The 25,169-nt window shown below is 40.4% G+C and overlaps 2 protein-coding genes across 5 annotated transcripts in view; both read left to right on the top strand.

Annotated features, from left to right (window-relative positions):
* The first annotated feature begins 91 nt into the window (after positions 1-91).
* DR1 (down-regulator of transcription 1) lies at positions 92-14,810 on the top strand. The gene is made up of 3 exons (XM_084291369.1): positions 92-691; positions 5,926-6,089; positions 9,299-14,810. The coding sequence occupies exons 1-3, from the start codon at positions 472-474 to the stop codon at positions 9,443-9,445; spliced, it is 531 nt and encodes a 176-aa protein (XP_084147495.1). The 5' UTR covers positions 92-471; the 3' UTR covers positions 9,446-14,810.
* A 6,677-nt stretch (positions 14,811-21,487) lies between these two features.
* Positions 21,488-25,169, top strand: part of FNBP1L (formin binding protein 1 like) — a 50,997-nt gene continuing 47,315 nt past the window's right edge. For all 4 annotated transcript variants that reach the window (XM_084291365.1, XM_084291364.1, XM_084291367.1 and 1 more), the window contains exon 1: positions 21,488-21,647. In XM_084291365.1, the coding sequence (XP_084147491.1) occupies positions 21,624-21,647 (24 nt within the window). In that variant the 5' untranslated portion in view covers positions 21,488-21,623. The remainder of the gene's footprint in view (positions 21,648-25,169) is intronic.

The following is a 25,169-nucleotide window of genomic DNA, read 5'->3' as shown; positions in this document are numbered from 1 at the left end:
GCTGGGCGGGTAGGCAGGGGAGGAGGCGGGAGGCAGGCGGCGGAAGCGCGCTCCGGCTTCCGGCGGAAGCGCCGCCCCGCGCAGCCCGCAGTCAGGCCGTTTCCGCCTCGCGGCCGCCCTCAGCACCGGCCCGGCCGCCGCCGCCGGGGAGCGCAGCCGGGGGCGCGCAGCGCAGCGCAGCTCGGCCCGGCCCGGCCCGGCCCTGCCCAGCGGAGCGGGGCCCGCGTGGTCGTGCGGCCCCCGCCCGCCGGCCGCTCCTGAGGCGGCGCCGCCGGCCCCCGAAGGATGTGGCGGAGGCGGCCGGGGCAGGCGCCGCGGCCGGAGGAGCGCTGAGCCCCGAGCCCCGCCGCGCCTCCCGGCCCGCCGCGCGCCGCTCGCCCAGCGCCGCCCCCGGCCCTTCCCCGCCCGCCGCCCCTCGCCGGGTCCCCCCGCGCTGGAGGCGAGGGGGAGCCCCTGAGCGCGGCAGCCAGCATGGCCTCCTCGTCGGGGAACGATGACGACCTGACCATCCCCCGGGCGGCCATCAACAAGATGATCAAGGAGACGCTGCCCAACGTCCGCGTGGCGAACGACGCCCGGGAGCTGGTGGTAAACTGCTGCACGGAGTTCATCCACCTCATCTCCTCCGAGGCCAACGAGATCTGCAACAAGTCCGAGAAGAAGACCATATCCCCCGAGCACGTCATACAAGGTGAGCCCCGCTGGGCAGTCGGGCTTCGGGGCACTCCTGGCCCACGCAGCGTTCTCCTCTGTGGCTTCTTGCATTGCGAGGGAAGGCTGTCTTTGTGTGGCTAGTGAGTGGTGAGCGTGCTTGGCATCAGCCCTTGTTTAGTGATTCAGAGGAGTCCGTGATTCCTTGGGAGAAGTCACCACATTCATAAACCTTTTTTGTAGCTGTGAAATAAGGTCTGCGTATTGGAATGGCTGTGCAGGTTTATTTTACAGCAAGACCTGCACTTACTGAATGTTATTGGAGACTGACAAAAGAGACGCGATTGGATATGGGGGGTCCGGTTTCTAACCCAGAGCATTCCTGTCTGGACCTTACAAAGAGTAAAATATTTCCCCAGGGTTACCCACCAAGTATGATCATTTAACATCAAGTATTCATATCTGATGGAGAGAGCACTTAAATGAGACATATTTCCTTGCATCTTTTTCAGCTGTTGCCTTCTGTTTCCCATTGTTGAATTAAAATTTCCTCTTTGTGTCTTGTTTACTTTTTCTTTAATTTCTGCCCTAGTTAGGGAGTTTTCTTCCCTCATGGGTAAGTCTGCAGCAGACATCTTTTGTCCGAAACCATTTGCTTTGTTTTTTAAGCAAAGATGGTTGAAGCCAGGGCCTGCTGCAAACAAACTTGTAGCAATAATAGTGAAAGGGTGCTTCATTTCACTGCCTGGATTAGCTGTAATCTGTAGTACTCGCAGTAAAGCTATTTCCAGGACTGTGAAGGTCTTGTGTCAGTCATAAAAAAAAATGTTTCATTTTGTAATGGGCTGCTAGATTCTCTGTTTTAAAACAATCAGACAAAACAAAACTTGATTTCTATCAGCTTGCTTACCAGAAGTGTTTCAAGTACTTGACAAGGCTATGAACAGCGAAGAAGATATGGAATTTAGGTGAGCTTTAATGTTAAATAAAAAGGATGTGTACCTGGAAGCTTAGCAAAGCAGCTCTGTTACAGAAGCTCAGAGAGTGAAGAGTCAAGCAGGTGCCTTCACATGGAAATGTTCTTTGGGTGTGATGCTTCTCCATGCAGGGATAGTTTTTTCAAGTGATCTCTGAAAGTTTGGAGCTCAGTTCTTAACATGGGGGTAAAGGTAGTCTTTAAGGTTGAGCACAATAAAGAATTCCGGTATGGCAGTATTTTATGCTCAATAAATGTGGTTCTTAGAAAACCTATTGCTGTCAGAGGTTTATTGTTTTTTATTTATTTTGAAGACAAACTGAAATCAGAATGTCTATGTGCGTATCATCGGCAGGTGGTCTCCAACCGAGGATCTTGCTGAGCTTGTGTCTTTGTGTTATCTGACTTAGTAAAAGTTTGTTTCAGACTAGATTTCTCCATTTTATTGAGATACTGCTGAAGAAAACTTCTTCCAGCACCTTCTTGTTGTATTTCTGGAGGTGGGAGTTATTGTACCTGGACTTACTGCAGTCCTCACCTGTGGGGAGGTGTGTGTGCTGCTAGCTTGTGCCAGGTGCTGGTCAGTTAGCAGCTGGTACTTCTGTGAAGTATGAGGATCTAGATTGTTAGGTTTGGAAACAGCAGAGATCTGTATATAGGGACAGCATTTCAGCACTTTTATTGATCTTCGTACATGCTAGGTACTTGCTCTTTTGACTGTCTTTTAGTGTAGCTTCACGACAGTGATGCTAACAAAGCCAGTAATTGAAATATGTTTGTGGTCATCAGGATGCCTCTGTCCTCTTAACTATGTGAGCCAATTCCATTACAGGTGAAGTGAGGCTAATGGGTATCACATTGCAGCTAACTGGCTGCTGCCAAAAGGAGTCTCTTTGCACCCTCCCTGGAGCTGCCTCCAGCAACCTCTGATCCGACTGCCCCTGTGGCTTTTGGAGGGGCTGGAGGCGGGATGGGGACCACGGTCTGTTGGGTGAGATCATGGATCTGGCTGTTCTGTAAACAAGCCGTTGCTGGGTGGGGAGCAGGAAGGGGAAAGAGACCCCTTTGCAGCTGGTGACTCCCTGCTGCTGGGCAGTGTTAGAGGTAGTGTGAAACTGCAACTCCGTTGCTGTAATTACGGGTTTGGCAGCAGTGGTACTTAAACCACCCCTTCCTTTGCACTAGTGAAAGTGGCTGTGTGGCCCCGGGCTGGGCTAGGACTCTTCCCCCTGCCAGCAGCTTCTGATTCAGATGGAGGAAGTCCATGCCATGTTCCATTGTGTGGTAGCGCAAACACAGGGCTGGCACAGTGCCTACGAGCAGCACAGAGAAAGGAAAGCAGAGGCTCCTTGCATCCCTTGGGAGGTCTGACTCTGTAGATGGACTCAGGCTATGCCAGGCACGCGCTCCTAGTGATAAAATGCGCAGCTGCTTCCCTGCGGAGTGCCCAGAGGCATCAAGGCTGTGAGGCTGAAGCGGAGATGGTCTTTGTGCCTCTTGCTGAAACTCACCGTTGGGGACTTCCACCTGGCACAGAAAACAGCCGCACTTGGTAGTTCTGTGAGTTATGATGAGGCAGATTTCCTTGTGAGAAACTGAAATTCCATTGAGTTCTGAAAATAATGTGTTAGATCACTATTTTTATGAAGCTGATTACTTTGATTATTTTTGTCTACGAGGCACTGCGTTGCAGGAAGGTAGGCTCTTCTCTTCATGGACCATCAGGCTATTGACACCGTTCACTTCAGCATTTAATGCAAAAATCTGTTTTGGTTTGGAATTTCACATTGGAAGCTATTTTTCTTATGAAAGGGGCATAAAGAGTAAGAATCTCAGGTATGAGTGACCTGATTGTATTGAAAACAAATGTAGAACTAATTATGCTTAACTATTTAATCAGATCTGCACGTTCCTGCAATCTCTAAGAGTGGGAGGAAACTGGAGAGTTGACAGTTGTGATTTGGTATTTGTAAATGTTTCCTTCCCCTTACCCCTTAAAGATGCTGCTTTAAATTTGGTGTGATGATTCTAACATCTGCAAGATACCAAATTTTCAGCAATCTGGCTAGACAGTCTTTAAGACTCTAGAAATAGAAAGATTCTAAATTTTGGTGGAATAGTAGCTTGGATAAAGTAGTAACTTATCGCATGTACAAGTACCACCTTGGTATAAGGCGGTGCTTGTTCCTGCCATGCATGTACTCCATAAAGCCATGATGTTTCAACAAGACAGGGATTTCTGAAGTCGTTTTGCTTCCAGTGGAGTTTTGAGGCAGCAGACCTCTGTTCTATAATGTTTCTTCATATCTTGACCATGTTGAACAATTGTACAATTTTATCATGGTTATATCACGTTTTCTTCTGGATCTTTGTCTCGTGTGTGATATCCAATGTGTAACTAAGTTCTCTCTGGTAGTTTCGCTGCTGTAAGTTCCATGTAAAGCTTCTATTAAAACCTGCATCTTGCTGGTCACTTCAGGTTGGGCTGTTGCTCATACTCTGCAGCAGACTGACAAGCCTGATCACTGTGGATGATCTTTTCATAAACATTTACGTATTTGCTGTGATAGTTAATCTTAGTGGAGTTAGACTTGTAGGGTTCTTACACTAAAAAGAAAAATCATTATGAGTCTGAGTGGTTTAACGTATATGCTGTTTATGTATTAGAATTGAATTCTTTGATATTTATGGGCTGCTTAGTTAACCAGTTCTGCACAATGAAACACATTTCCCTCCTCTCTGCCGAGGCTGTATTAAATAGTTTCTAGAAGGCTTTTGGTGATTCTCACAAACTGTGGACTAACTTTAAAAAGTGTTTCCAGCATCTGTGTGGGCTGAGGCTGACCTGGCATACTGCCTAATGTAATTTAATTATCTCTAAATCAGTTCATCTTTTAATTTTATTTTTCTTAAGAAATATACATACTATGTAAACTCATTTGCCAAATGCTTGCCAAGTCTCTTAAAAGAATGGTAGTTCTGCATGACCAGACAGCTGTGGTGCTGCCTGGCTGCAGACAACGTGCTAACCACCTCTTCGGGCCCAGGTCGGAAGCCAGGAGCTTACAGAATGCCTTTGGTTATTGTTTAGGTGTGCGATACAATGGCGTGCCACCTTAGTTATGGGTAGGAAAAGACTGCTTACAAAATTCATGTTAGAATGTAGTCTGAGTTAGTGTAAATAGGAGTTGGTTTAGAAAGTTATGTATGTTTGCTGCTGTGTGTTGTAGGTTAGTGTTATTTCTTGAATAGCGTGTGACAAGATTGAAATAAAGTAGGATAAATATTAAAATAACTGACGTTCCATAAGAAACTCAGATTTATATAAACATTGGAAATGAACAAGGTATAATAAAATGGAGGCTTGTTTCAGATGTAATTGGTGTTTATGTAACATTTCTAGCATAGTCTGTAATAGGTTCCACTGGGGGGGGTGTATGCATGGAGGCATATGGCAAGAAATGGTGAATCAAGAAGCAGTATGCCTTTTACCACATGTTCTGTCTATATTTGTTAATCTTCTGTTAGTTCTGCGTTTTGTTTTTTTTAAATATATGTTTTTGCAGTATATGTCTGCATTTCAAGTTTCTTTGGGCAGGTTAAAATGCTGCGTTTTAGTTTCTGAGTTTGTTTTCATGTAGACATGAAAGGTTTATAAAAATAAAAAGGAGTTGTACGTAACTTTGCATATGTTTAATGTACACTTCTAGTTCGTGGGCATTCAGAAAATAAATTTAGATACACAGAGATGAGAGTTAAAAGCTTTAGTTCTGTGGTAATATCATGTCTGTATTAATCCAAGATCTGTGGTCGCTTTTCATGTGTTACATTTCTGCTCTGTTACAGGTACCTAATTTACCTTTACGGAAGGCTTGCAGAAAAAATGGAAATACAGAATTCCACAGAGATTAGTGGATAATGATTCAGATGGGAATAACATCTTCGCTCTGTAATTCCTACTTGGTTCTGATATGTAGAACATCTAAAAGAGGTCTTAAAAGAATCATGCCTCTCTCTAGAAAAAATGCATCAAAGTCCTGAATACTCTGCAAGTGAAGTTGTCTTTGCTTGCACTTGACTAAAAACTTAAAATTTCTAGCCTGAAATCATGCACTTTTAAACTGCATAAGAGAAGTGGAAGGGAGAATATCATCAGATCTTCTTACAAACATAGATTTTCACCAGATAAGAGAAAAATGGTCAAACTTATTTTTTTAGAAAAAAGTCTTTCAGAAAAACACAGTGGTATCTATTATCAAAAGCCTTCTAAAAGATGAATGTGTTTTTTTTCTTTCTAGCACTAGAAAGTTTGGGTTTTGGCTCCTATATCAGTGAAGTAAAAGAAGTCTTACAAGAATGCAAAACAGTAGCACTAAAGAGAAGAAAGGCCAGTTCACGCTTGGAAAACCTCGGCATTCCGGAAGAAGAGCTTCTAAGGCAGCAACAGGAATTATTTGCGAAAGTAAGTGAAGCAATACTCAAACAGATGAGGTTGGAATAATTAACATGGTAGACCTAAGGCCACAAAAACTTGCACACCTCCAGAATTATGCCTTTTCCTTTTCAATTTCTGTGGCATCAGAGATACTATTGATTTCCTTGGCCTGTTTGATTTAGGGAAAGGAAAACCAATAAAAAAGATGCTACTTCTGGTTGTTTCTTTGATTTGACACATACAAACAATTACATTTTACATGTATACTCTAGTTTTAGTGTTTGATTTTTTTTGCTGCTACTTACAGGTATTTCCATTCTGTTGTAGAGAATACGTTAAGAATTACTTGGCTGAGGAAATTAAAAATGGCAACTGGTGTTGTAGGAATTACCAGTTTTTATCATGTAAAAAGTGAAAATATCTTTCTGATGGCCAGAAACAGCGTGCACATTAATTCTTTGGCTCTGAAAGAAACGATTGTTCAAAACTTCTAATTTGTCCTTTCTTATCTTTACTCTTGGCAAGATTCTGTTTGAGTGAATTCATGCATACATTTTTAAGGAGGCAATTCAAGCACAGAAGACTGCATACAAACACTGTGCGTGCCTTTGCACATGTTCTCCTTTATCCCAGTCTTTGCTTTTCCATCTTTCCCAGATAGTTTCTGAACACTTCTGAGTTTAAATGACTAAAACCCGATTGTATTTATTTTTCTACACCATCTTTCTCTCTACTATTCTTAATTTGAAAATAAGATGGTTCTCTAAATTAAGTGATGTGAAAATAATCTTTGCTTTCTCTCCCCTTACCCATAGCATGAGCCTTGTTTTCTGATTTTGCTTGCTTTAATTTCCTCTGAAAAATTCTTACTGAGTTGTCATGTCTGATTACTGCAACTTCCTCTCCCCTTTCTTTACTGTCTTACTGAAGCATTTAATAACCATTACTTTTCTCTGATTAGGTGACAACTATGGTAACCTCGTTTGCATGATGAATTTTTAGGCAGTTAAATTTCAGCATTGCACATGGCTCTTGTCAGCTTTAATAGAACTAATTATGAGAAATTCATATGTGCCCAATTTTCTTTGTGCTAATGTTACAAATATCAGTATGGCTGCCTCTGAATTAAGGGTGCAATTTACAGGGAAATTTGCCATGTTTTTTTTTAGTTATTTTTTGTTAAATCTCTTAGCATAGTTTGAAAAATAAAAAAAAAAAAAGAACAAACAGCAAAGATAAAGTGTATTTAGGGAATACTAGCTCCTGAGTAACATAAAACCATTGCCACCTTATTTAGGCCATGCTTCATGATCCCTTGAAGTATGTTCTTTTTTAAATTCTGTAGTACCGTGCCTCAATGTGTAAAGTAAGGCAATTAATACAGCTTTGACAAGATGGTATGAATAATCTTAAAAATGTATACATTCTTTAGTAATATGGAAAATGTATGCTTAAATTCAAAGATGTCAGTCTAACTTTCCAAAAATACTGGACTGTAGCTGTATGCTGTTGGAGGCACTATAATTATTCTTGAAAATACTTACGAAGTGCCTGTTTGTGTTAATCTTGTTAATATTCCAAAACAGGACACTAATGCAGACTTCCCGAAGGGTGAAAATACCTACTCTAGTTTTAAAATAATTGCCTGTTAATGTTATGAATGTTTGACATCTGTAGCTTGGATGCTCGTAAATATTTGAAGTCAGTGAATGGCTCATCCTGATGTTCATGCGTGTCTCTAAATATCTTTGGAGGTGAGGGCATCAGCAGGTGTTTTTTTTTTTTTTTTTTTGAGGCTTCCTTACTAAAGGTTGCAGGTGATGTAAATGTCCTATCCAATAAATGAGTTAAGTTTACCAGATGCTGTTAAGGTTTCTTAGACAATACAACTCAATGGAATTTTTCTTTTTCCATTTTTGAAATGGCTAAGGAAGTGATATAAATGTGGCAGTGAGGGTAGGCACTGAAGTACTGAGTCTCCAATTACTGGTGCATGCATGTGCATTAGCTCACTTAATGTAGAGTAAACTTAATTGTAGCAAGGTTAGTAGGGAACTTGTTACTTGCATGTTATAAATATTTATGCCTCTGTGCACAGATGCTCATGTCTTCCTTTGTTTAAAACTTTAAAAACTTTTCAGTGCCCTAAGTTGTTTTTCACCCCTTGTAACTTGACTGCCACTTGAACTTTGAAATACTGAAAAATCCTTGTTGGAAAGGGCTCAACAGGCTGAAAGAAATGTGACGCAATATGGGAAGACTGTTATTTTTCACATTTTGAATAGGTAAACTGGTTTTGATAATTTTTTCCAAAGCATCATCTTTTAGCATTTGAATTCTGCAACTGATTTGTTTATGCTTTGGTGAAAAAAATCAAAATTCAGTGAGGGAATAAAGACGACTGAAGGGCTTTTAATTCAAGAACTTTTTTCTAATGTTCATTGAAAACAGGAATTGAAGTTTTAAATTTAACGCAGTGGGCTGGTATACTGTTGAAATCAAAAGTGGTTGCCAAACAGCAAGCAAAAAGTGTAAATGGAAAAATGTGAGGGCACCATTTGAACTATTTGAAATGTTTTGTTAGTGTCTTGTACCTTTAAGTACAAGCACTGTACCTTTCTGTAACAGACACCCTCAATGTGTGTGTCTTTATTTGAGAAGAACTTAGATTGCTCTGCTTTACAAATTTATTTGAGAAGAACTTAGATTGCTCTGCTTTCCAAAGATTGCTTAGCCAAATAAGATAGTGGCTTTCTTTTTTTTTTTTTTTGTAATAATGTGTGTCTGTGTGATACAGTTGTATGAATTAATAATTGTGAGTTTTAGTATTTGTAATCAACAAAGTGAGGCTATTCCCATCTCTAAATGGTGGTTAAATGTTAAGATGCCTTGAAATTGAAGCTTAAGTTTTCCATTGCTTTGCCTTGCTTAATTTTTCCATTAGTAAGTTGTATAGCACAATCTTTACAATGGAACATGAGTAGACTAGCTCCTGCCTCTTGTTCTTGGAAAGTGTAAATATTCCAAGTAGTGGCCTCTTGAGAGGAAAAGAGAATATAGCTAAACATCTTGGTACAAAACTATGTTTAGAAGTACCTCTATTTGTATGTACAATTAATAAAAATTATACGGAAGGAATCTGCAGGTGTGCAGATAGAGCTGCTTTTACAGCTGAGGTGTTCTAGAGATTCTTCACAAGCTACAGTATGGCCTAACAATTAAATTCATGTCTTTAGGCTAGACAACAGCAAGCAGAACTGGCACAGCAGGAATGGCTACAGATGCAACAAGCAGCTCAACAGGCACAGCTTGCTGCTGCCTCAGCCAGTGCATCCAATCAAGCAGGATCTTCTCAGGATGAAGATGATGAAGATGATATCTGAAATCCACCAGCTGAGTTTCCGTCTTCACTAAGAAATATTTTTCCTGCACAATGAAAACAGTGAAATGAATGCTTACCTGTAAGTTTGTATGCATCATGGACTGGCAATTGGTATTCTAGGGGTGTCTGCTGTTGTGTGCTGTACATGTATAAACTGTCTTTTTTTGAACTCTTGAAGATTTAAGGTTCAGTATCATATCAACTTTGGATTTTTAATGGTGTATATGGAAATTTTAGATAGCAGTGCGTCACTTATTTGATCAATAAACAGTGTTACAATAAACAACAAGTTTATAAAATATAGCGAGATTTATACAAAAAGCTCTAAATCCACATTTGCATTTTTTCCCTTTTAACTAAACTATAAAATCTTACTTAGAATTTTTAATTGTTTTTTGGGGGAGTGGTACGGTAGACATAATCTGTTAATGGAAAAAAAAAGTGAGTTCAGCATAGTACAGTCTGAATTCTTAGTTCTTTTTAAAGTGAGGATGTGTATGGCAATAAATATTATATATGCTCAAAGACCACACTTGTTAAAATTTGAAAATGATGCATTTTCATCAAGCTAGGAAAGGTATGTTTAATAGGAGTTGTACAAATTCGGTCATTTTTTGTATAGGGGTGGAAAAAAATAAACCCATGGTTTTATTATAACATCCTTTTGACAGTCCTAACTGAATATTTCACTTCAAAGACTGCCTATTTTGGAGAACTAACTCTTATTATTTCACTCCAATTTAATGTTAACTGTTGTTGATGGTATTGCTTAGTCCGGATATATTCATGTTGCTGAAATTTAAAGCTGGAACTTGATAAAACAGAATTGTTCCAGTTCCACTGATTATAACTGGGAATGATTAACATTCAAGCCTATGAAAGCTGAAGCTAAGAGCATGCTTACAATAAAAGAGGGATTTTATTTAACCTTGGTTTAGTCGTTGTTGGCATAATGCTAACATTTTCCAGATTAGATTGCCACTAGATGACTAAGATACCTTGCTGTACGTAAACATTTTCTTCATTCACATTTGTTTGTTGGTAAGTCCAGGTTTTTGATAAACCATTCCCCAGAAGTGGTCAGCAATACATGGAACAGAAATGATGTAGTAGTCCTTTTGATAGTTGATTTGAAAATTCTGTTGATTAATGGATGAGCAGCTGTTCTTTGTGTTGAAATAAAGCACAGTAGTGTCCATTACTGAGTTTTAATGTGTTACTTGAAGTAATACTGGCATATCTTCTGGTACACTAATCTGAGCAGACTAGAAAAGCCACTTGAATACTGCTGTAGATGATCTGATAGCTCTGTAACAATGCAGATTGTTTATTTTAACTTATGTCCTCAGCAGGTTTCTCCAGTCACAGTTCTTGAGGAGGGCAGCAACACTCTGTTTACATAAGGAAGCAGACAGAAAATGATGTGCCCATTTTTACATAAAGATCTGAACAAGGTACAATTGGCATATATTCAGGTCTCAGTCACATAGTGGCATTTGATTTAAGTGTGAGATACGTTAAGTTTCATATTGATTAAATGTGAACACTTCCTTAAGTGCATTCAGGCAGTGAAAACTCAGAAAAGTATGTGTTGGAATATTTAACTTAAACAAGCAAACAAAAACCCTTTCATAGCTACTATATGAAATAGGCAAGGTTTGACTAAGGAAGTGGTTTTCTGTGAAGGTTTAAGTACCAAAGGTAGGAAAAACTAGTCTAGTGATACAATGTTAATGTGCAGTGTTGGCTCTTCTAATTTGTACTGTAACACCTTCACACTTTCTATTTTAAACAAATTTTTCCTTTTAAATATTAGGTATATTTTCACACATTTCTTTTCTGATGCAGAATTCAGGATAACATTTTACTGCATCTGGTATGTATGGTGTAATATGTTTGGATTGTTGTTACCTTTCTTTTGGACATTCTTGTGCTTTTTTCATATGCTGTATTCTTCAAGCAATAAAATTCTGATGTGTTTTTATAAAACTGCTTTTATATTTAATGAATAGTTTGCTTTCTTCGTTGCATTTATAAAGGAAAAAAAAGACTAAACTCTGCTGTTACTTTGACCCACTGAACACTTCATGTGACCAAAGTCTCTACAACCTGAGTGCTGTTGGATGGCATTGCTGTTCACTGGGGTTGTTTGCAAGCATGTAACAATATTTCTGGGCTTGTCCTGCTCTCGTTCCTCTTGGGAATTTCGTTTTGTGTATAGGTGTTCTTATAAGCTGACCTTCGTGACTTGGAAAGTTGGACAAAAACCCTGTAGATCAGGTAGCCTACTGTTACTCTGAAAATATGTCAAAGTGAAATACCACAGTAGAGGCTAGGGAAATAATATATGTTAGTCTTCAGTTGAACTAATTTCACATATGTAGTCTTGTTTAAATTTTGAGTCTGCTTTACTTATTCAGCCATTCCAGCTGAAGTATGAGAAGTAACTCTACCAGTTGCAGAGGGGAAAATCTTTGCCGGTCTTTCGAAAAAAATTAAGAATTTTTGTATTTATTGCTTTCCTGTTATGCTTCCATGTACTAGCTGTTCAGTGAAGACAAAAGATTTCCGAGTTCATGGCATCACTGAGTTTTGGTACAGAATCTTAAAAGTTTGGTTAGTGAACTGTATGGTTACTTTGTCTCAGAAGAAATGTGTAAGGATGTCTGTTTCTTAAATGTTGAGTTGATGAGATTATCTGTAGGTTTTCCAAATTATTCTGACAGTCTGAGTGCTTTCACTAAGTGACTTTCTTGCCAAAGTTTTCTTTTCTGTTCCTTTAATAAAGTTGTATGTCTGCATGACGTTGTGGATAATGAATATAGTTGTATTTACTACACTGAGTTACTTTCAAAGGGAGTGTCTTCATGATTATAGACATCAAATACTTAAAATGGTATTCGAATTTTACTACTTAACTGTAGTTAGGTGTGTGTTTGGTATTGAATCGCTGGAAAGGAATTTCTGCAAGAACAGAAAATGTCTCTGAAAGCCACAACTATAAATGTTGCTCTTTGGATTTTGTAAAAGTACTTCCATTAAGGAGGATGTTGTGTAATAATGCCTGTGTTAATCTTTTCGTACTTTTGAAACATAGTTCCAAATCAAGGGCATTAAAGTTACTTAATGATTATTGTGGAACATTAAAACCCTTATTCAGAGATGTACAACTAATTTTAGTCTCCCAATATTGGGTTGCAATTTTGTGTAAACTGCACACAAAACAATATGAGAGGAGCGTAATATTACGTAAGTACTTAAGAATGCTGTGGTTAAATTTACTTTCAGTGTTACACTACTAATCTAAGATGGTAACGTTTTATTTTGCAGCTGATGTAGCGGGTGCACATCAGTGGGATGCTTTCAACTGTTAAGATGGATTTTGCTCCCAGATAAATTGGGCAATCTGGTTCTTTGGTTCCTTGGACTTGCTAAAGGTATACTTGGTGAACGTGTCAGCTGTGACTAGAGTAACACCTGAGTATGTTGGGTATAACTTAATGAAAAGGATCATCAATGAGGCTGCTTAAGGTTTGCAGGCAATCGTGTTCCTTTTCAAAAGAACCAAAAAGAAGAAAACACTCAAACATACCTACAGAGATGAGGTTGGAAATCTTGAAAATTTAATAATGGCAAAGGAATTAGTTATCCCGGTTCCTGGGTAACAAGTTCATAGGGCGGTATACTTCTGGAGAGGAAAAGATTCATGTGAATGCTTGAATTGAAGGCGATTCTGTTCTGCAGTCCTGTCCTGTAATGCAACTGAGCCAATACTTGGAGAGTTGTGTGTTGTAGCAAAATGATTAGACAGTGAATCCAGCTGGATATGGCAGCTCCCATATATGGATAATTTGTGAACCCAAGAGAGTGAGGACTCTGCTACATTATTATGTCTGGTCCTATGCATTAATCATTCATGTATCCGATAAGCATGGGTTTTAATATATAGATAAGCCTAGTGTAAACATGAATAGTCAAGAGTAGATACGTGCAGCAAGGTGATGCTTCTTTGTATCTTGGAGAAGGACATTTGATTTTTAACTCATGGAAGTAATTTATTGTAATGTCAGCTACAGAATACATCATAAAGACTTCTATCCCACAGCCTGAACCAAACGTTCAAGTAAGGATTGATAATACTTGTACAAATTTTCCTGAGTTATGAATGTGAAGACCTACTATGATTTACATATATGGGGTTAAGATTTATAATAGGTATATTAAATTGGGTAAAGATTACATTTAGTTTAAGGCTGTCTATGTGGTTAATACTTGTAATAGATTTTTTTCATTTCTTTGAAACTAAGTCTTAAGCTAGAGACGCTGGACTCTATTTTCATTTGGTTGAGAGGCAGATAAGTCTTACTGTAGCAAGATCTGGACTTAAATTATCCTTTTCCCCTTCCCTCCTTAGCCCCCACCTAGGGTAATTAATGTTTTTGGAGCTGTAGTAATGCTTGGTATAACTTAGAATGTTTTCCACACCCACTTCAGTAGGAAGTATTTCACTATCCAGTTTTGGTATTAGTTCAATACTGTTACTAGTCAGTTAACTTTTGTAAATCTTCAAAGCATTATACAAGCGTTAATTAGGCTTAGGCAATGTTACGCTGCCCAGCGAAATAATGTATTTGAACAGTCTGTGCTGTGCTTTGAAGTTAAGGCTTTCACATGCTATAGAACTAAAAGGTGCTGCACTATGTAGAGAAACAAGATGTTATCGTCACATCAGACTTCATGGAAGGGTGACTCATTTAGAGAGAGTAAGTAATAGGAAAAACAAACAGGCTTGTTCTAAAAGTCATTGTCAGAGATGAAAGCGTTTATTTGAAATAGCCCAGTGCTTGAGATTGTTGATTATGGGCCAGGACTCGCTTTGATTAATGTTGTGTTTAAGTATCATTTTGTCACCTCCAGAATGAGAACCCACTGCTGAATTAAAAATTAAATTCCGCATTGTTTTGATTTGTGTACAAATTTGTTTTTTTAGGTCAGAAACAGTGTAATCCATGCAAGATAAGTAGATCTATCAGGATGGTGACAGTGTTGGGAACACAAGAAGTCTGACAATCTTTACCAAATCATTCTGCAGTAAAGGCTTAACTTCTAGAATTGTGACAAATCTGTATGATGAGGAAGGAATGTGAGCCAAAAAAAGTGTTTTTTCTACTGTAATGTAAATAGTTAACTGGTACAAGTTCTCATGCATGAGTGATTATTTTTCAGGCAGGTAACCCATCTTCCAAATTCTCAGATGCTGTTATATGTTTTCTACCTATGGTAATTTAACCAGGTTTGCTGGGTAAGTTGTATGCAGCTAAATTTATTACTCTTATTATGAATTATGAATAACTTACTATTTTCTTGCTTTCAATATGTTGAAATGTCACGAAGCTTGAATATTTTGTTTTCAATTTTACATTTTTGACGGGCTTTCTAGGGTTTTAAAAGCATTTCTCAATAAAGTTAGTTTAAACAAAACTAGAGCTTTTTTGATAAAGCTTTATATATTGTATCATTAAAATGCTTTAAAGTAACAATTCTGGACTAAATGTGCAAGTATTTTGTTTGCAGGATGTGAAAACACAGCAAAATTGTCACTGCCATTGGTGAGTTAATCTTCAAAATGTTGCAGAATGCTCTGTTACACATCATAAGCATTAGATGACGTTAGGAGATGAAAATCACTTCTTGAACTTTTCTTTCGGGAAAATGATGGACATTGATTAAATGAATTTTAGTGATGATGAACTTCTATACCTAAGTGGGTGCAGAACAGAATAGGCACACATAGAAGTGGCCCACGTAGGCATGTAACAGAAAATTTCAAGAACCTATGTAGGTAGAAATCTTTGCTCTAAATTGACTTCCCTTTATAGATGAAAAGGGTCTAGGGCATGAATCAATCACACAGTCTTGAGGGAAGAACTATGGTAGAAGTTCTCTGCGGTTCTCTCTGGAGCAAGAAGACATTTCATTGATTGCTCTAAGTATTTTTTTCTTTAATCATGTGAGAAAGGGAGAGGGGGATTGAGAACTGGACCTTGCCCTAAAATGAAACTTCCAGTATTGACTGAGTTTGACAGCATGTTTAAAAATCTTTTCCTTTATGAACTCAGAATAAAGCTTCTGAATGCTGAAATAGATTTTCATATGTATGTGTGCCTGGATATTTTTGTAACCTGCTCCAAAGGTGTACAAATTTCACCCTAGAGGGGAAGGGCAGGTCAGTCCTCAAATTTGGCTACATTTTGGTCACAAACAAAAACCTTTATTACTAGAGATGAACTTCCCAATAATTTCCAGTACCTTGAGTTTTCAAAGCTGATCATATAGTAATTGTATTATAAATCAGTGGATAAAGTAGAAGACATGAGTCCTCTTGCAAATTGGTTAGTTTTGAATTTAAAAGGAAAACTACAGGATCATTTGGGTTTGTCAGGAATGGGGCTTGCAAGTTGCAGTGGTATGACTGGGAGAATCCTGTGTGGCCTCTTTCTTGCCTGCTTCCCAGGTGAGGAGCTCATTTGTGAGCCTCTTCAACAGGCAACTCATATGCTGGGCTAATTGGCATGAGCTATGCTGGCCTCAGGCTCTGCTCTAGAGGCTGAGGTGTTTTGGTTGCAGGGCCATGTGTATGATCTAATTAGCAGACCATAAAGCCAAATTTGTGTGAATAATTGGGTGAAGCCAGGGAGAACCTGTAATTAAGTTCTTTTGCTGCTACTTCACTGAACTTAATATTTGATTTTTGACTGATTCTACCATTACTTTCCCGCTACTATGGCACAAAATCAACAGTACTGTACAGTGTGTATGGGGGGGATGAAGGCAGCAACAGAACTTAGCCCTTACCTTCTTTTCAAAACCTCATCAGCTGAAGAGAATCTGGATGTAAGGAGAGTACTATAGATTGCAGGAAATCCAGGGGAAAACCTTGGCTACTAGAAGATAAGTGTATTGGGGAGGAAAAAAATAAATATATTTCTTAAGAAATTCTGTATGTTCTTCCCTCTGCATCTCCCAGTATCTTTAAGGGAAAAATATGCTTAAAGCAAAAAGGAAAAACGACTCCTACTAGGTTTGTTTGCTACCTTTTAGACCTGATATGCACCTTAAGTCCTAAAAACAGATGCTGGTCTTTAAATTTAGTTAAATAGAGCACTGGAAATGCGATGTTTAGGAAGGATTATTTTTCTGACAAGTGATTTGTTTGTTTTGTTTCTTTGAAATTACTTAAAAATAGCAAACAGTCTCTGATAGAATATCACCTGGGGAGAAATAAGATGATGAACAGAGTTGTAGTGATCTTTGTTAATATGAGAGAAAGGTGTAGGAAGGTAACTACATCTTTTTGCTTGATTAGTTGCCTATTCTATGAACAGCAGTGTCCTCATTGGCATTGCTGGTTTATGTACAGGCTCCTGTTCTTACAAGTGCTTAATGGTGGGAAGGAGGGAATGTTCTTGGACATGTGAGTTACTGAGTTTTCCTCTGTATTGTGATCCTTTGCCAGTTCTTTCATGCACCAGTGTAAACGTGGTATTATGCAACGTGGACATCTCCTTTCTCATGAGAAAAGAAGGTATCTACCACCAGAGGTTTACAATAATGAAGGAAGGATACTTGAAAGTAAACCACTGACAAGAGTTCCCTTAAAGGAGAGAAGTCAAGACCTGCAGTGGTGTGTGTGGAAGGTAGGGCAATCCAGGGCTCATTTGCCTCTGAGTTTCAAATTAATGTAATTTACACTGGCTCCATGAAATAGGATCTGATTAGCTACAGCAGAAATGAGTTATTCTGCTTGTTCCAGTGATTGCCAGCAGGTGGCTATCAAGTTCAGTAAATAATTTCAGCTGGATGTCTGGAAACTACTGCAAACTTGTTACCTGTTACTGTCACAGTCTGGGGGGAGTAATACAGTTTTAAATTTAAATTCCTTTTAAAGAGATTAACCGGTGACCCAGCATACAGATTATGTTCAAATGTTACGAAAGGTTGCACACAATTTAATATATATTTCTGATCATAATTCAGGCAGATGATAGTAAAATATTTTAACACCTCTGAAAATGGGTGGTGCTGATCTGTAGCTGGATGTTTCTCCACTCCTCATTTTTCTGCAGCTTGAATTAGTACCTTGACAAACTTCGTGGTTCAATATTGATACAGCATGTTAATCTATACTCTGCTTGAAAACTGCTAACTAATCAATGCAGATGGTAGTTACTGTTCAAGCCTTTGCTTTTTATCTTGACCATAATTATTTTTATGTGTGTAGATAATACAGTAATGAAAATTTTTGTCTATCAGAATTCACAATTGTTATTAACCTAATTCCACACAGTTGTTACAGTTCAATGTTCTTTTAATGTAGGGAAATGTGCATGGAGTGGGTGGGAGAATTGAGAAGATAGGAGTTAGGTGGAGATTTCAGAAATTAAGGTAGCAAAGCCATGGTGTTAGCGGTTGTTTTGATAAAATTCTGAAACTATGTGCAATGAAAGCAAATTACTTTGTAATACTCAGACGTTAGAGTCCAAAGTAGTGTTTTAAAGATCATGACTTAAGGGTATTCCCTGATATTTCTGCAGTAATTGGCCAGCCTTCACCTTGGGATACATTTGTATGTTGTCAGATAAAATGCTAAACTGAGTCTCACTTCACTGGAAAAAAAGCAAATTCCTGTGAAATAAGAAGCTGTTTGTAGTTAAAGTATTGCTAGTTGATGCTGATTGATGCCACATTCTCTCTGCTACACATAGCACCAGAAGATGTGCTCTTGGCTGTAGTGTGGGCAAAAGGAGTGAACATGGGGTATTTCATAAAAGCAGATAAAAGTTCTCATTTTTGCCCTGTTTACCGCTGTGTAAGTTGTCCTTTCAGTTCTGTTATCTGATCACAGGTGATACCTTTGTTTTGCTTGCTGGGGGGTGGGGAGAAGAAATACATTTCTCTGCTATAGAAAATTCATTTCACAGCACAAACCAGAAAAGACGAAGGAGGGCATACCGTTCTTCCCACAGAAATTCAGAGGTAGGGGAAAAACTTAGGTGACCTAACTAGTGGATGAAGCTGCCCTAGTAAGTGCTGTTTTACTTTTGCCTTGAAGCAGAGGTAGTGCAGTCTAATACAGTTAGTTTTTTTTTTTTTTTTAAGTAGTCAGAAATGCTTGTATTTAAAAATATTAAAAAAAAAAGTGAGTTTAAATATTTTCCCTAATAGTAGAAATAGGAGCCCAGTGGAAGTAAGTCTGTAGCCAGATGCATAACTACAGACACTTTGGAAGCTGCTGGTTATTGTTTAATAACCAGCCTCTGGGAGACAGAGGAAATCTGTGCAGATAGCAAAGCAAGTAGAAGTGTCAAGACTTCTTTTGTCTCTAAATTATTTCCTAGCTGTAAAATAATGATCATCTGCTCACCACACAGGTGCTAGGAACATGGGATATTTTTAGAAATTAGAGCACTTGGAATGCTGGCAATGGAGGAAATACATGCATAAATAAAGGGAAAAGCTAAATTATTTTGTTTTCAAAGTGAAAAGAGAATATGCTTTTGCAACATTTCTTTGTGGAGTAAAAATGCAATTTTAATATAACAAAGAGACTGCTGGCTAGCAGAGAAAAGGATTAATGGCACTTCAAACTGAGAAAAAGATACTTGGAAACGGTTTGCTTGGTCCTGCTGATTTTTGTGGCAATGGAAAGCTAAGCTGCTTCTGTCTTTAGGAAGTGTGCCTGCAGGGAGTGCCAGACAGACTTCTCTGCCACTCCAAATTAATCACACAAATTGTTTTTCTGCCAAGATAATATCCTTAGGTACACTTGTAAATCTTAGTAGATTCTGTTGAGAAGTGAACAGAATTAACAGAACATGTAACAATTGTAATAACTAGAGTGATGTAGATTTGTCCTAAAAATAAAATCAGGCAGTTTTCTTTTAAAACCCTTGTTAATCCATCAGTGATGGGGAAAAACAGCTAAGTACAGTCATAAAATTTTCTAAGCTAAATATAAGATGTCGTCATCATCTAGAAGATGATAATGGGTTAGAAGGATACTAGGACAATGCAATTTATCACGGAGCTTTTGTGTGTAAAAATTACTTAAATATGTCTTCAGTGTATTTTTCTTCTTAAGTCCCTTGGGTGAGACTTCTTTAATCATCTGCACTTTTTCTGAAGATAAATGTTTTCAGAGGTGTGACTAAGAGAATAAAAATCTGTGGGATAATATTTGTTTAATTATATATAGGAGTAGGGCCAACTGCAGTTCCTGATAAGGAAACAATGTCAAAATTCTAAATGATTAATTATAATGCTTCTGTCAATATCCCACAGAGACGCAGTAGGCTTTTTCCCTCATCTTACAGCTACGTCACTTCACATCCTGAACTGCTAAACTGGAGAAGAGCATAGCTCACTGTGTGGATGGGAATCTCCTAAAGCCAGACTGTACTTGAACAGGAAAGGGCCTGATGGTGGCTGATGTCAGACCTCTCTAAACTGAGATACTAAGTGTTACACTGCTAGGACTTCTATTTTATCTTTAATGAGCTAAAATTAGGTTTGATCTTAAGGTCTTTATATATTGCATAGGAATTCCAGGTTTGTTGGGAACTTAAATGACTGTTCTTTTGTCTTTTAACTAATTTGCAGTTACATTTGTAGTTTATTGTTGAAATGAACTATGATCTTCTCACCATGGATGAACAGGTGGCTCCTAGTTGAAGTAAAGGTGAAATGTACCTGTGTGTAAACACACCTGATATACGTGTGATTGTTCTTTTAGGAAGAAGTATGGGTCAGAAGCAAACTAAAAATCAAACTTTATTGAACAAGTAGCTAAGCAAAGAGTTGATCTAAGTTTTTCTTCCTAATCCTCAAAAGCATGTGAATTGAATGAGTGTGTGTGTGTGTATCTATCTATCTATATATGTATATATAGATATAATATGATTACTTTTCTTATTCATCAGTGCTTCATTACCAGAATCCTCAAAATGTTTTCAGCCTGGTGAATATTTTCAGTAAAATGCAATGTACAGACTGTTTGAATTAACATCTGTTCAATTGAAGTGAGCCCAAGTGTGGAATTTGAGCCCAAATCTGGGGTTTTGTGACCGCTGGCTTGCTAAAACATCCTCTCCGTCGGCCACCACAACACGTGGCAGAATTGTTCAGCTTGGGGCTTCCCACAGACCAAATGCATTTCTAGTGTAACGTGACTGGCTCCAACACTTCACTCCAGAAATAACATCGTTGACCTGTGATCTCATCTGCTTATTTTGATAATTCACATTATCTTACTGTAATGGTTTCATATCTAAAAGAATTTGCATTTTGCTCTCCTAAGGAAAAAGATTAAATGTCAACTAAGCATCATGTGAACGAGCAATACCTGGAAGGTGATTTTGGAAACGAAAAAAAATTATTGGGCTTAGGTCACTTTTTTTTCATGATGGAGACTGAGCAGAACAGCAATATTTTCACCACGTCCTTGCTGCAATTTTTGAGTAAAAATGGGAGGAAAACCAAAAATTGATGCTCTGAGGGGAATTCTGAGGACTCTCCAAACCTCTGCCTTCTATCAGGTTTCGAAACGGACATTTTGGTGGAGAAATGGCGAGGATTTAACACCATTTCCTTGCCAGGCGCTGAGGAAATTCGCGGCGGGGCCCGAGAGCCGCTGTGCCCGGGGCCGCTCCCGCCGTGACTCAGCGCCTGCCCGGCCGCCCTGAGGCGCGGCGCCGAGGGCCGGGGTCTCGCTGCGCGGGCTCTGCCCCCGGGCGTCGCCTCAGAGTCGAGCGGGGCGCGGCCGCTCCCCTCCCCACACACCCCGGTTTCGTCCAGGGACAGCGCCGCCGCCTCCCTCCGCCCGGTACCGGGCGGCGCCTCGGGCCGGGGGGGGCCGCCAGGCGCGGCGGGAGGGAGGCTGGGCGCCGGGCCTCCCCCGGGAGCGGCGCCTCGGCCCGGCCCGGCCCCGGCCGAGCCCGCCCCTCTCCCAGTCTCCTCCGCGGCTCCCCCTCCCCGAGCCGGGCGGGGCCGCAGCTCGCAGCGCCGCCGCTCCTTGTGCCGCCTCTCCCCGCTGACCGAGGGCACCGCCGGGACCCTCTCCGGCCGCCCCCCCCGTCCCCGCCGCCGCCTCAGCCGCAGCCGGCGCTGCCCGCGGAGCCGCCATGAGCTGGGGCACGGAGCTGTGGGTGAGTGTGGGCCCGGCCGCTCCGTCTGTCGGCACCCGCCGCCTCCCCCCCCCCCCCCCCCCGCCCGGCCGCTTTGTTCGGCGCTGGGGAAGGGCGGCGGCAGCGGCGGAGGGACGGGGGGGCTCGGGGCGGTGTGAGGGGGAAGCGGGGCGCCGAGGCGGGGCTGAGGGGCGGGCGCTCGGCGGGCAGCGGGGCCTGGGGGCGGCCGTGGCGGGGTGCGGGGGGGTCCCGGTGACGGCCCGGGGTCGCGGCGGGCCCGGCTTTGTCTGCGGCGCCGCCCCCGGGGGCTTCTCCGGAGGGAACCTTCCAGAGCGGGGGCGGCCGGCGGGGGGAGCGGCGGGCCCCCTGCGGACCGCGGCGCGAAGCGCGCACACGCCCTGAGGAAAATATTGCCCAGAATGTTCCCCAGAATGTTCCCCCAAATATTCCCCGCAACCGGGCGCAGCGGCCGCGGCTCGGCCGTGCCGCCCCTCGCGGCTCCGGCAGCCCCTTTGTCCCGCACGGCTGCGGCAGCGCTGGGCGCCGGGAGCGGCGCTGCCTGGCGGGGGGGATTCAGGGCGGGTCGGGGTTTGGGGGGCTGCAGCAGCCCCGCGTCCCCCGTGTCGTGTGGGGAAGCGGGGTCCTTAAGGCTGGCAGAGATCTCCGTGATCGCCTGGTGCAGCCGCCCCTACCCGGGAGAGGTTTTGGGTCGGCGCTGGGGAGAGCAGGGGGGTGCCTTGGAGGAGAACGCTGCATTTTCTTGTGTGTGTACTTAAATACCCATCGCTTCAGAAAGCAGGCTTTCAGTTTACTCGTCTCTGTTCCTTTGGGCAGCCTCTTAATTTTGTTTTCTTTGTTCGGCTTGTGAATGATAGCTCAGGTTTTGTGTTCTGTCTGGTGTTCAGCATTGTGAGAAAACACGTCAGAAATACATACAAAAACATGGATTTCAACTTCAGACTTCATTTCAAGAAAAGGCAATTTTATTTACGGCATCATCAAACTGCCTGAATTTTATCTAGACCTACCAGATTTTTTTCCTAAGTCACTAATTCCATTGTGCTGGTTTAAAGAAATAATAACAGATGTTTAAACTAAAAGTTCTATGCTACTGTTTTCATTTCAGCAAAATTTAATATGCTTTTTCGTATTATTAGGAGATAGCTATTTCCTTAAGGTATGGACACAGATTTTATATATATGTATATTTTATATATATATAAAAATATATATATATGTATAAAATGGTCTGTTTGTAGGTATATAGCTAGCTTCTCTGATGATTTAAGTTTTTATATTGAAATGTACCTTCTAAATGGGTTGCTTTTGTTGAATTATGTCATGCTTTTTGAAAAATTGCATCTTAGGGCTATAAAGCCAAGTATTTTGTTACGCAAAAAAAAAAAGTTCGGTGCCTCTCATACCGATTGAAAAGAATATCAAACATTTGCTTTGACATCTTGCAATGGGCAGAGAAACATTTATCTTTCAATTCTGGTGTAAAATTTTGTTTATAAATATATTAGCTCCTCTCTAGACCAAGAACACAATGAAAAGCAGTGCTCTGGGAGCTTTGGAGACAGGGCTGTGTTAAAGTATTACCTGTGTTTTCGTCCCGAGGCTTTCCCTTCTCCTTCCCCTGCTGCTACCCTGAGTGCAGCCTCGCAGCAGCAGAGCCAGGCTGGGCTCGCTAATGGCAGCGGGGCGTCCAGCGGCGCAGCGCGGGCACAGCGGGGAGAGGCCTCGCCCTTGATAGCGCTGGTGCCTGGGGATCCGAAGGGCAGGTTGGCAGCGTCAAGGCTTGCATTTGGAGGACGGTTTTTCTGAATGTTGAGCAAACGTTCGCGACGTGTTTGTAAGCAAATACGTATGTAGGCTCTCCTCATACGTTTGCAGTTCTGATGTATTTATTTATTTATTTTCCTGGAGTCTGTACGCTACTTCTGATAAAGTAAAAAGTGTGCATGGGTACATTTAGAGGGAAATAAGGATCCAGAAGAAAATCTAGGGGATTAGAAAAAGCAACTCATGTCCAATATTTATGTGGTACCTGTTTAATATAGCTCTTCTGGTATTAAAGTGTGTTGTTCATGTTTAAAGTATCTTCAGCGGTTATATCATGAAAAAAGGGAAAGATTTTGTTTGATGGGCCAGTATTTCCTAATTCTTAAATTCTTCAGCTGCTATTTCTGTTTGTGGATTATTGGGCATTTTTGCCTTTCAGTCAACCATTTTTATAAGTACACCGTTCAGAATTAGGTGTACAGTGGCCAATGCACATGTCTTGGGTAGGCTGAAGTGGAGATGCTTCGTGTTTTTAGTCCAACAGCATATTCCCTGGTGTGTGACTGCTTTCAGTAATGAACGTATTTCCTCTGATAACACTATAAAATAATATGAACTAATAATAGTGAAATAAATGTTGATTTGTTCAAGCCATTCTGTCAGTAGAACTTTTGTTTTACCTTTTTTTCCACACTATGTGAAATGTGTTCTCCTTTTTTTTTCCACAACACAATTTTTGCGATGAATTTTGAGTGTTGTTCCGCAGATAATTTTATTCTGATTAGTGCATTTGTTTTTGTAGTGACTGCAGCATATATGTCATGATATGTGCTCATTAAAAGCAGGATACTTCAGTGAACTGCTTTGCGTGATAGTCTTCTCCTCATGGTTATGAGAGAGCAGGGGGAACTGGGACGTCTGGGTTCTAGTTGTCTGTCATCCAGATGAAATTGTATTTTTTGAGACTTGGACTGCTGTGCTCTAAATTCTCCTGTCTGTAATAATTAGGTGTTTTTTTTTTAATTATTATTTTTTTTCTTATAGATAGGAATTGTAAAGTAATAATCACCTGATGAAAGGTATCATTGTTTTCTTGCTAATGAAAAATTGTTGCTTGTGGCTCTTCGCTTAGATACACTTTCCAGGGTTTTGACTTCAGTAAGGTTTGTTTGTTTGTTTTGGTATTGTGTTTTTGTTCTCCTCATGAGCACTCTGAGGGCATACAGTTCAAGTCCTGGGTGGACTTTCACACTTGCGTAGTAAGATGCTCCAGTCTGACTTCTATCAAATTGTATTGCAATATCCAAGGTGAGAATAGATGAACAGAACTAAGGCTGTGGGCCTTAATTTAGCAACTGAAGTATTTGGAAGGAAAAATGATGGATTCTGATTTGTTCGAGTCTATTTGGCATAAACCTCCGTTTAGTGTGTATGTTTGTACATCTAGAGTTCTTTCTGTGATGGGCATCAACTGTACAAATAACATTAACATAGAAGATTTAACAAACCATACCTGGTTATTGTTATCTTGGGTTTCTGTTCAGTTAAGTAGAATATATAGTGTGTTTGTTTGACACTAAAGGCTCACTGAGCTTTGGAGACTGGAGGATGGTTAGCGATGAAGTCCTTCACTTAATGGAAGCAAGTGAAACTTAGTGTGTGATTGGCAGTTTTGTTTTTAAAGTAGCTTCCTTGGAAATTAATTAGAGAGGTTAAGGCTACCTCTTTGAAAAACATCCTTTCTGTTTTTTTTTTTTT

The sequence above is a fragment of the Netta rufina genome (assembly GCF_964035555.1).
Source record: "Netta rufina genome assembly, chromosome: 8".
Classification (NCBI taxonomy): domain Eukaryota; kingdom Metazoa; phylum Chordata; class Aves; order Anseriformes; family Anatidae; genus Netta; species Netta rufina.
Note: the sequence above shows the minus strand (reverse complement) of the source record. Positions and strands in the feature narration are given on the sequence as shown.

Coding starts and splice junctions, on each gene's coding strand:
- DR1 (XM_084291369.1), top strand. CDS start 472: ATGGCCTCCTCGTCGGGGAACGATGACGACCTGACCATCCCCCGGGCG. Junction 692..5,925: donor CCCCGAGCACGTCATACAAG/GTGAGCCCCGCT, acceptor TTTTCTTTCTAG/CACTAGAAAGTTTGGGTTTT. Junction 6,090..9,298: donor AACAGGAATTATTTGCGAAA/GTAAGTGAAGCA, acceptor TCATGTCTTTAG/GCTAGACAACAGCAAGCAGA.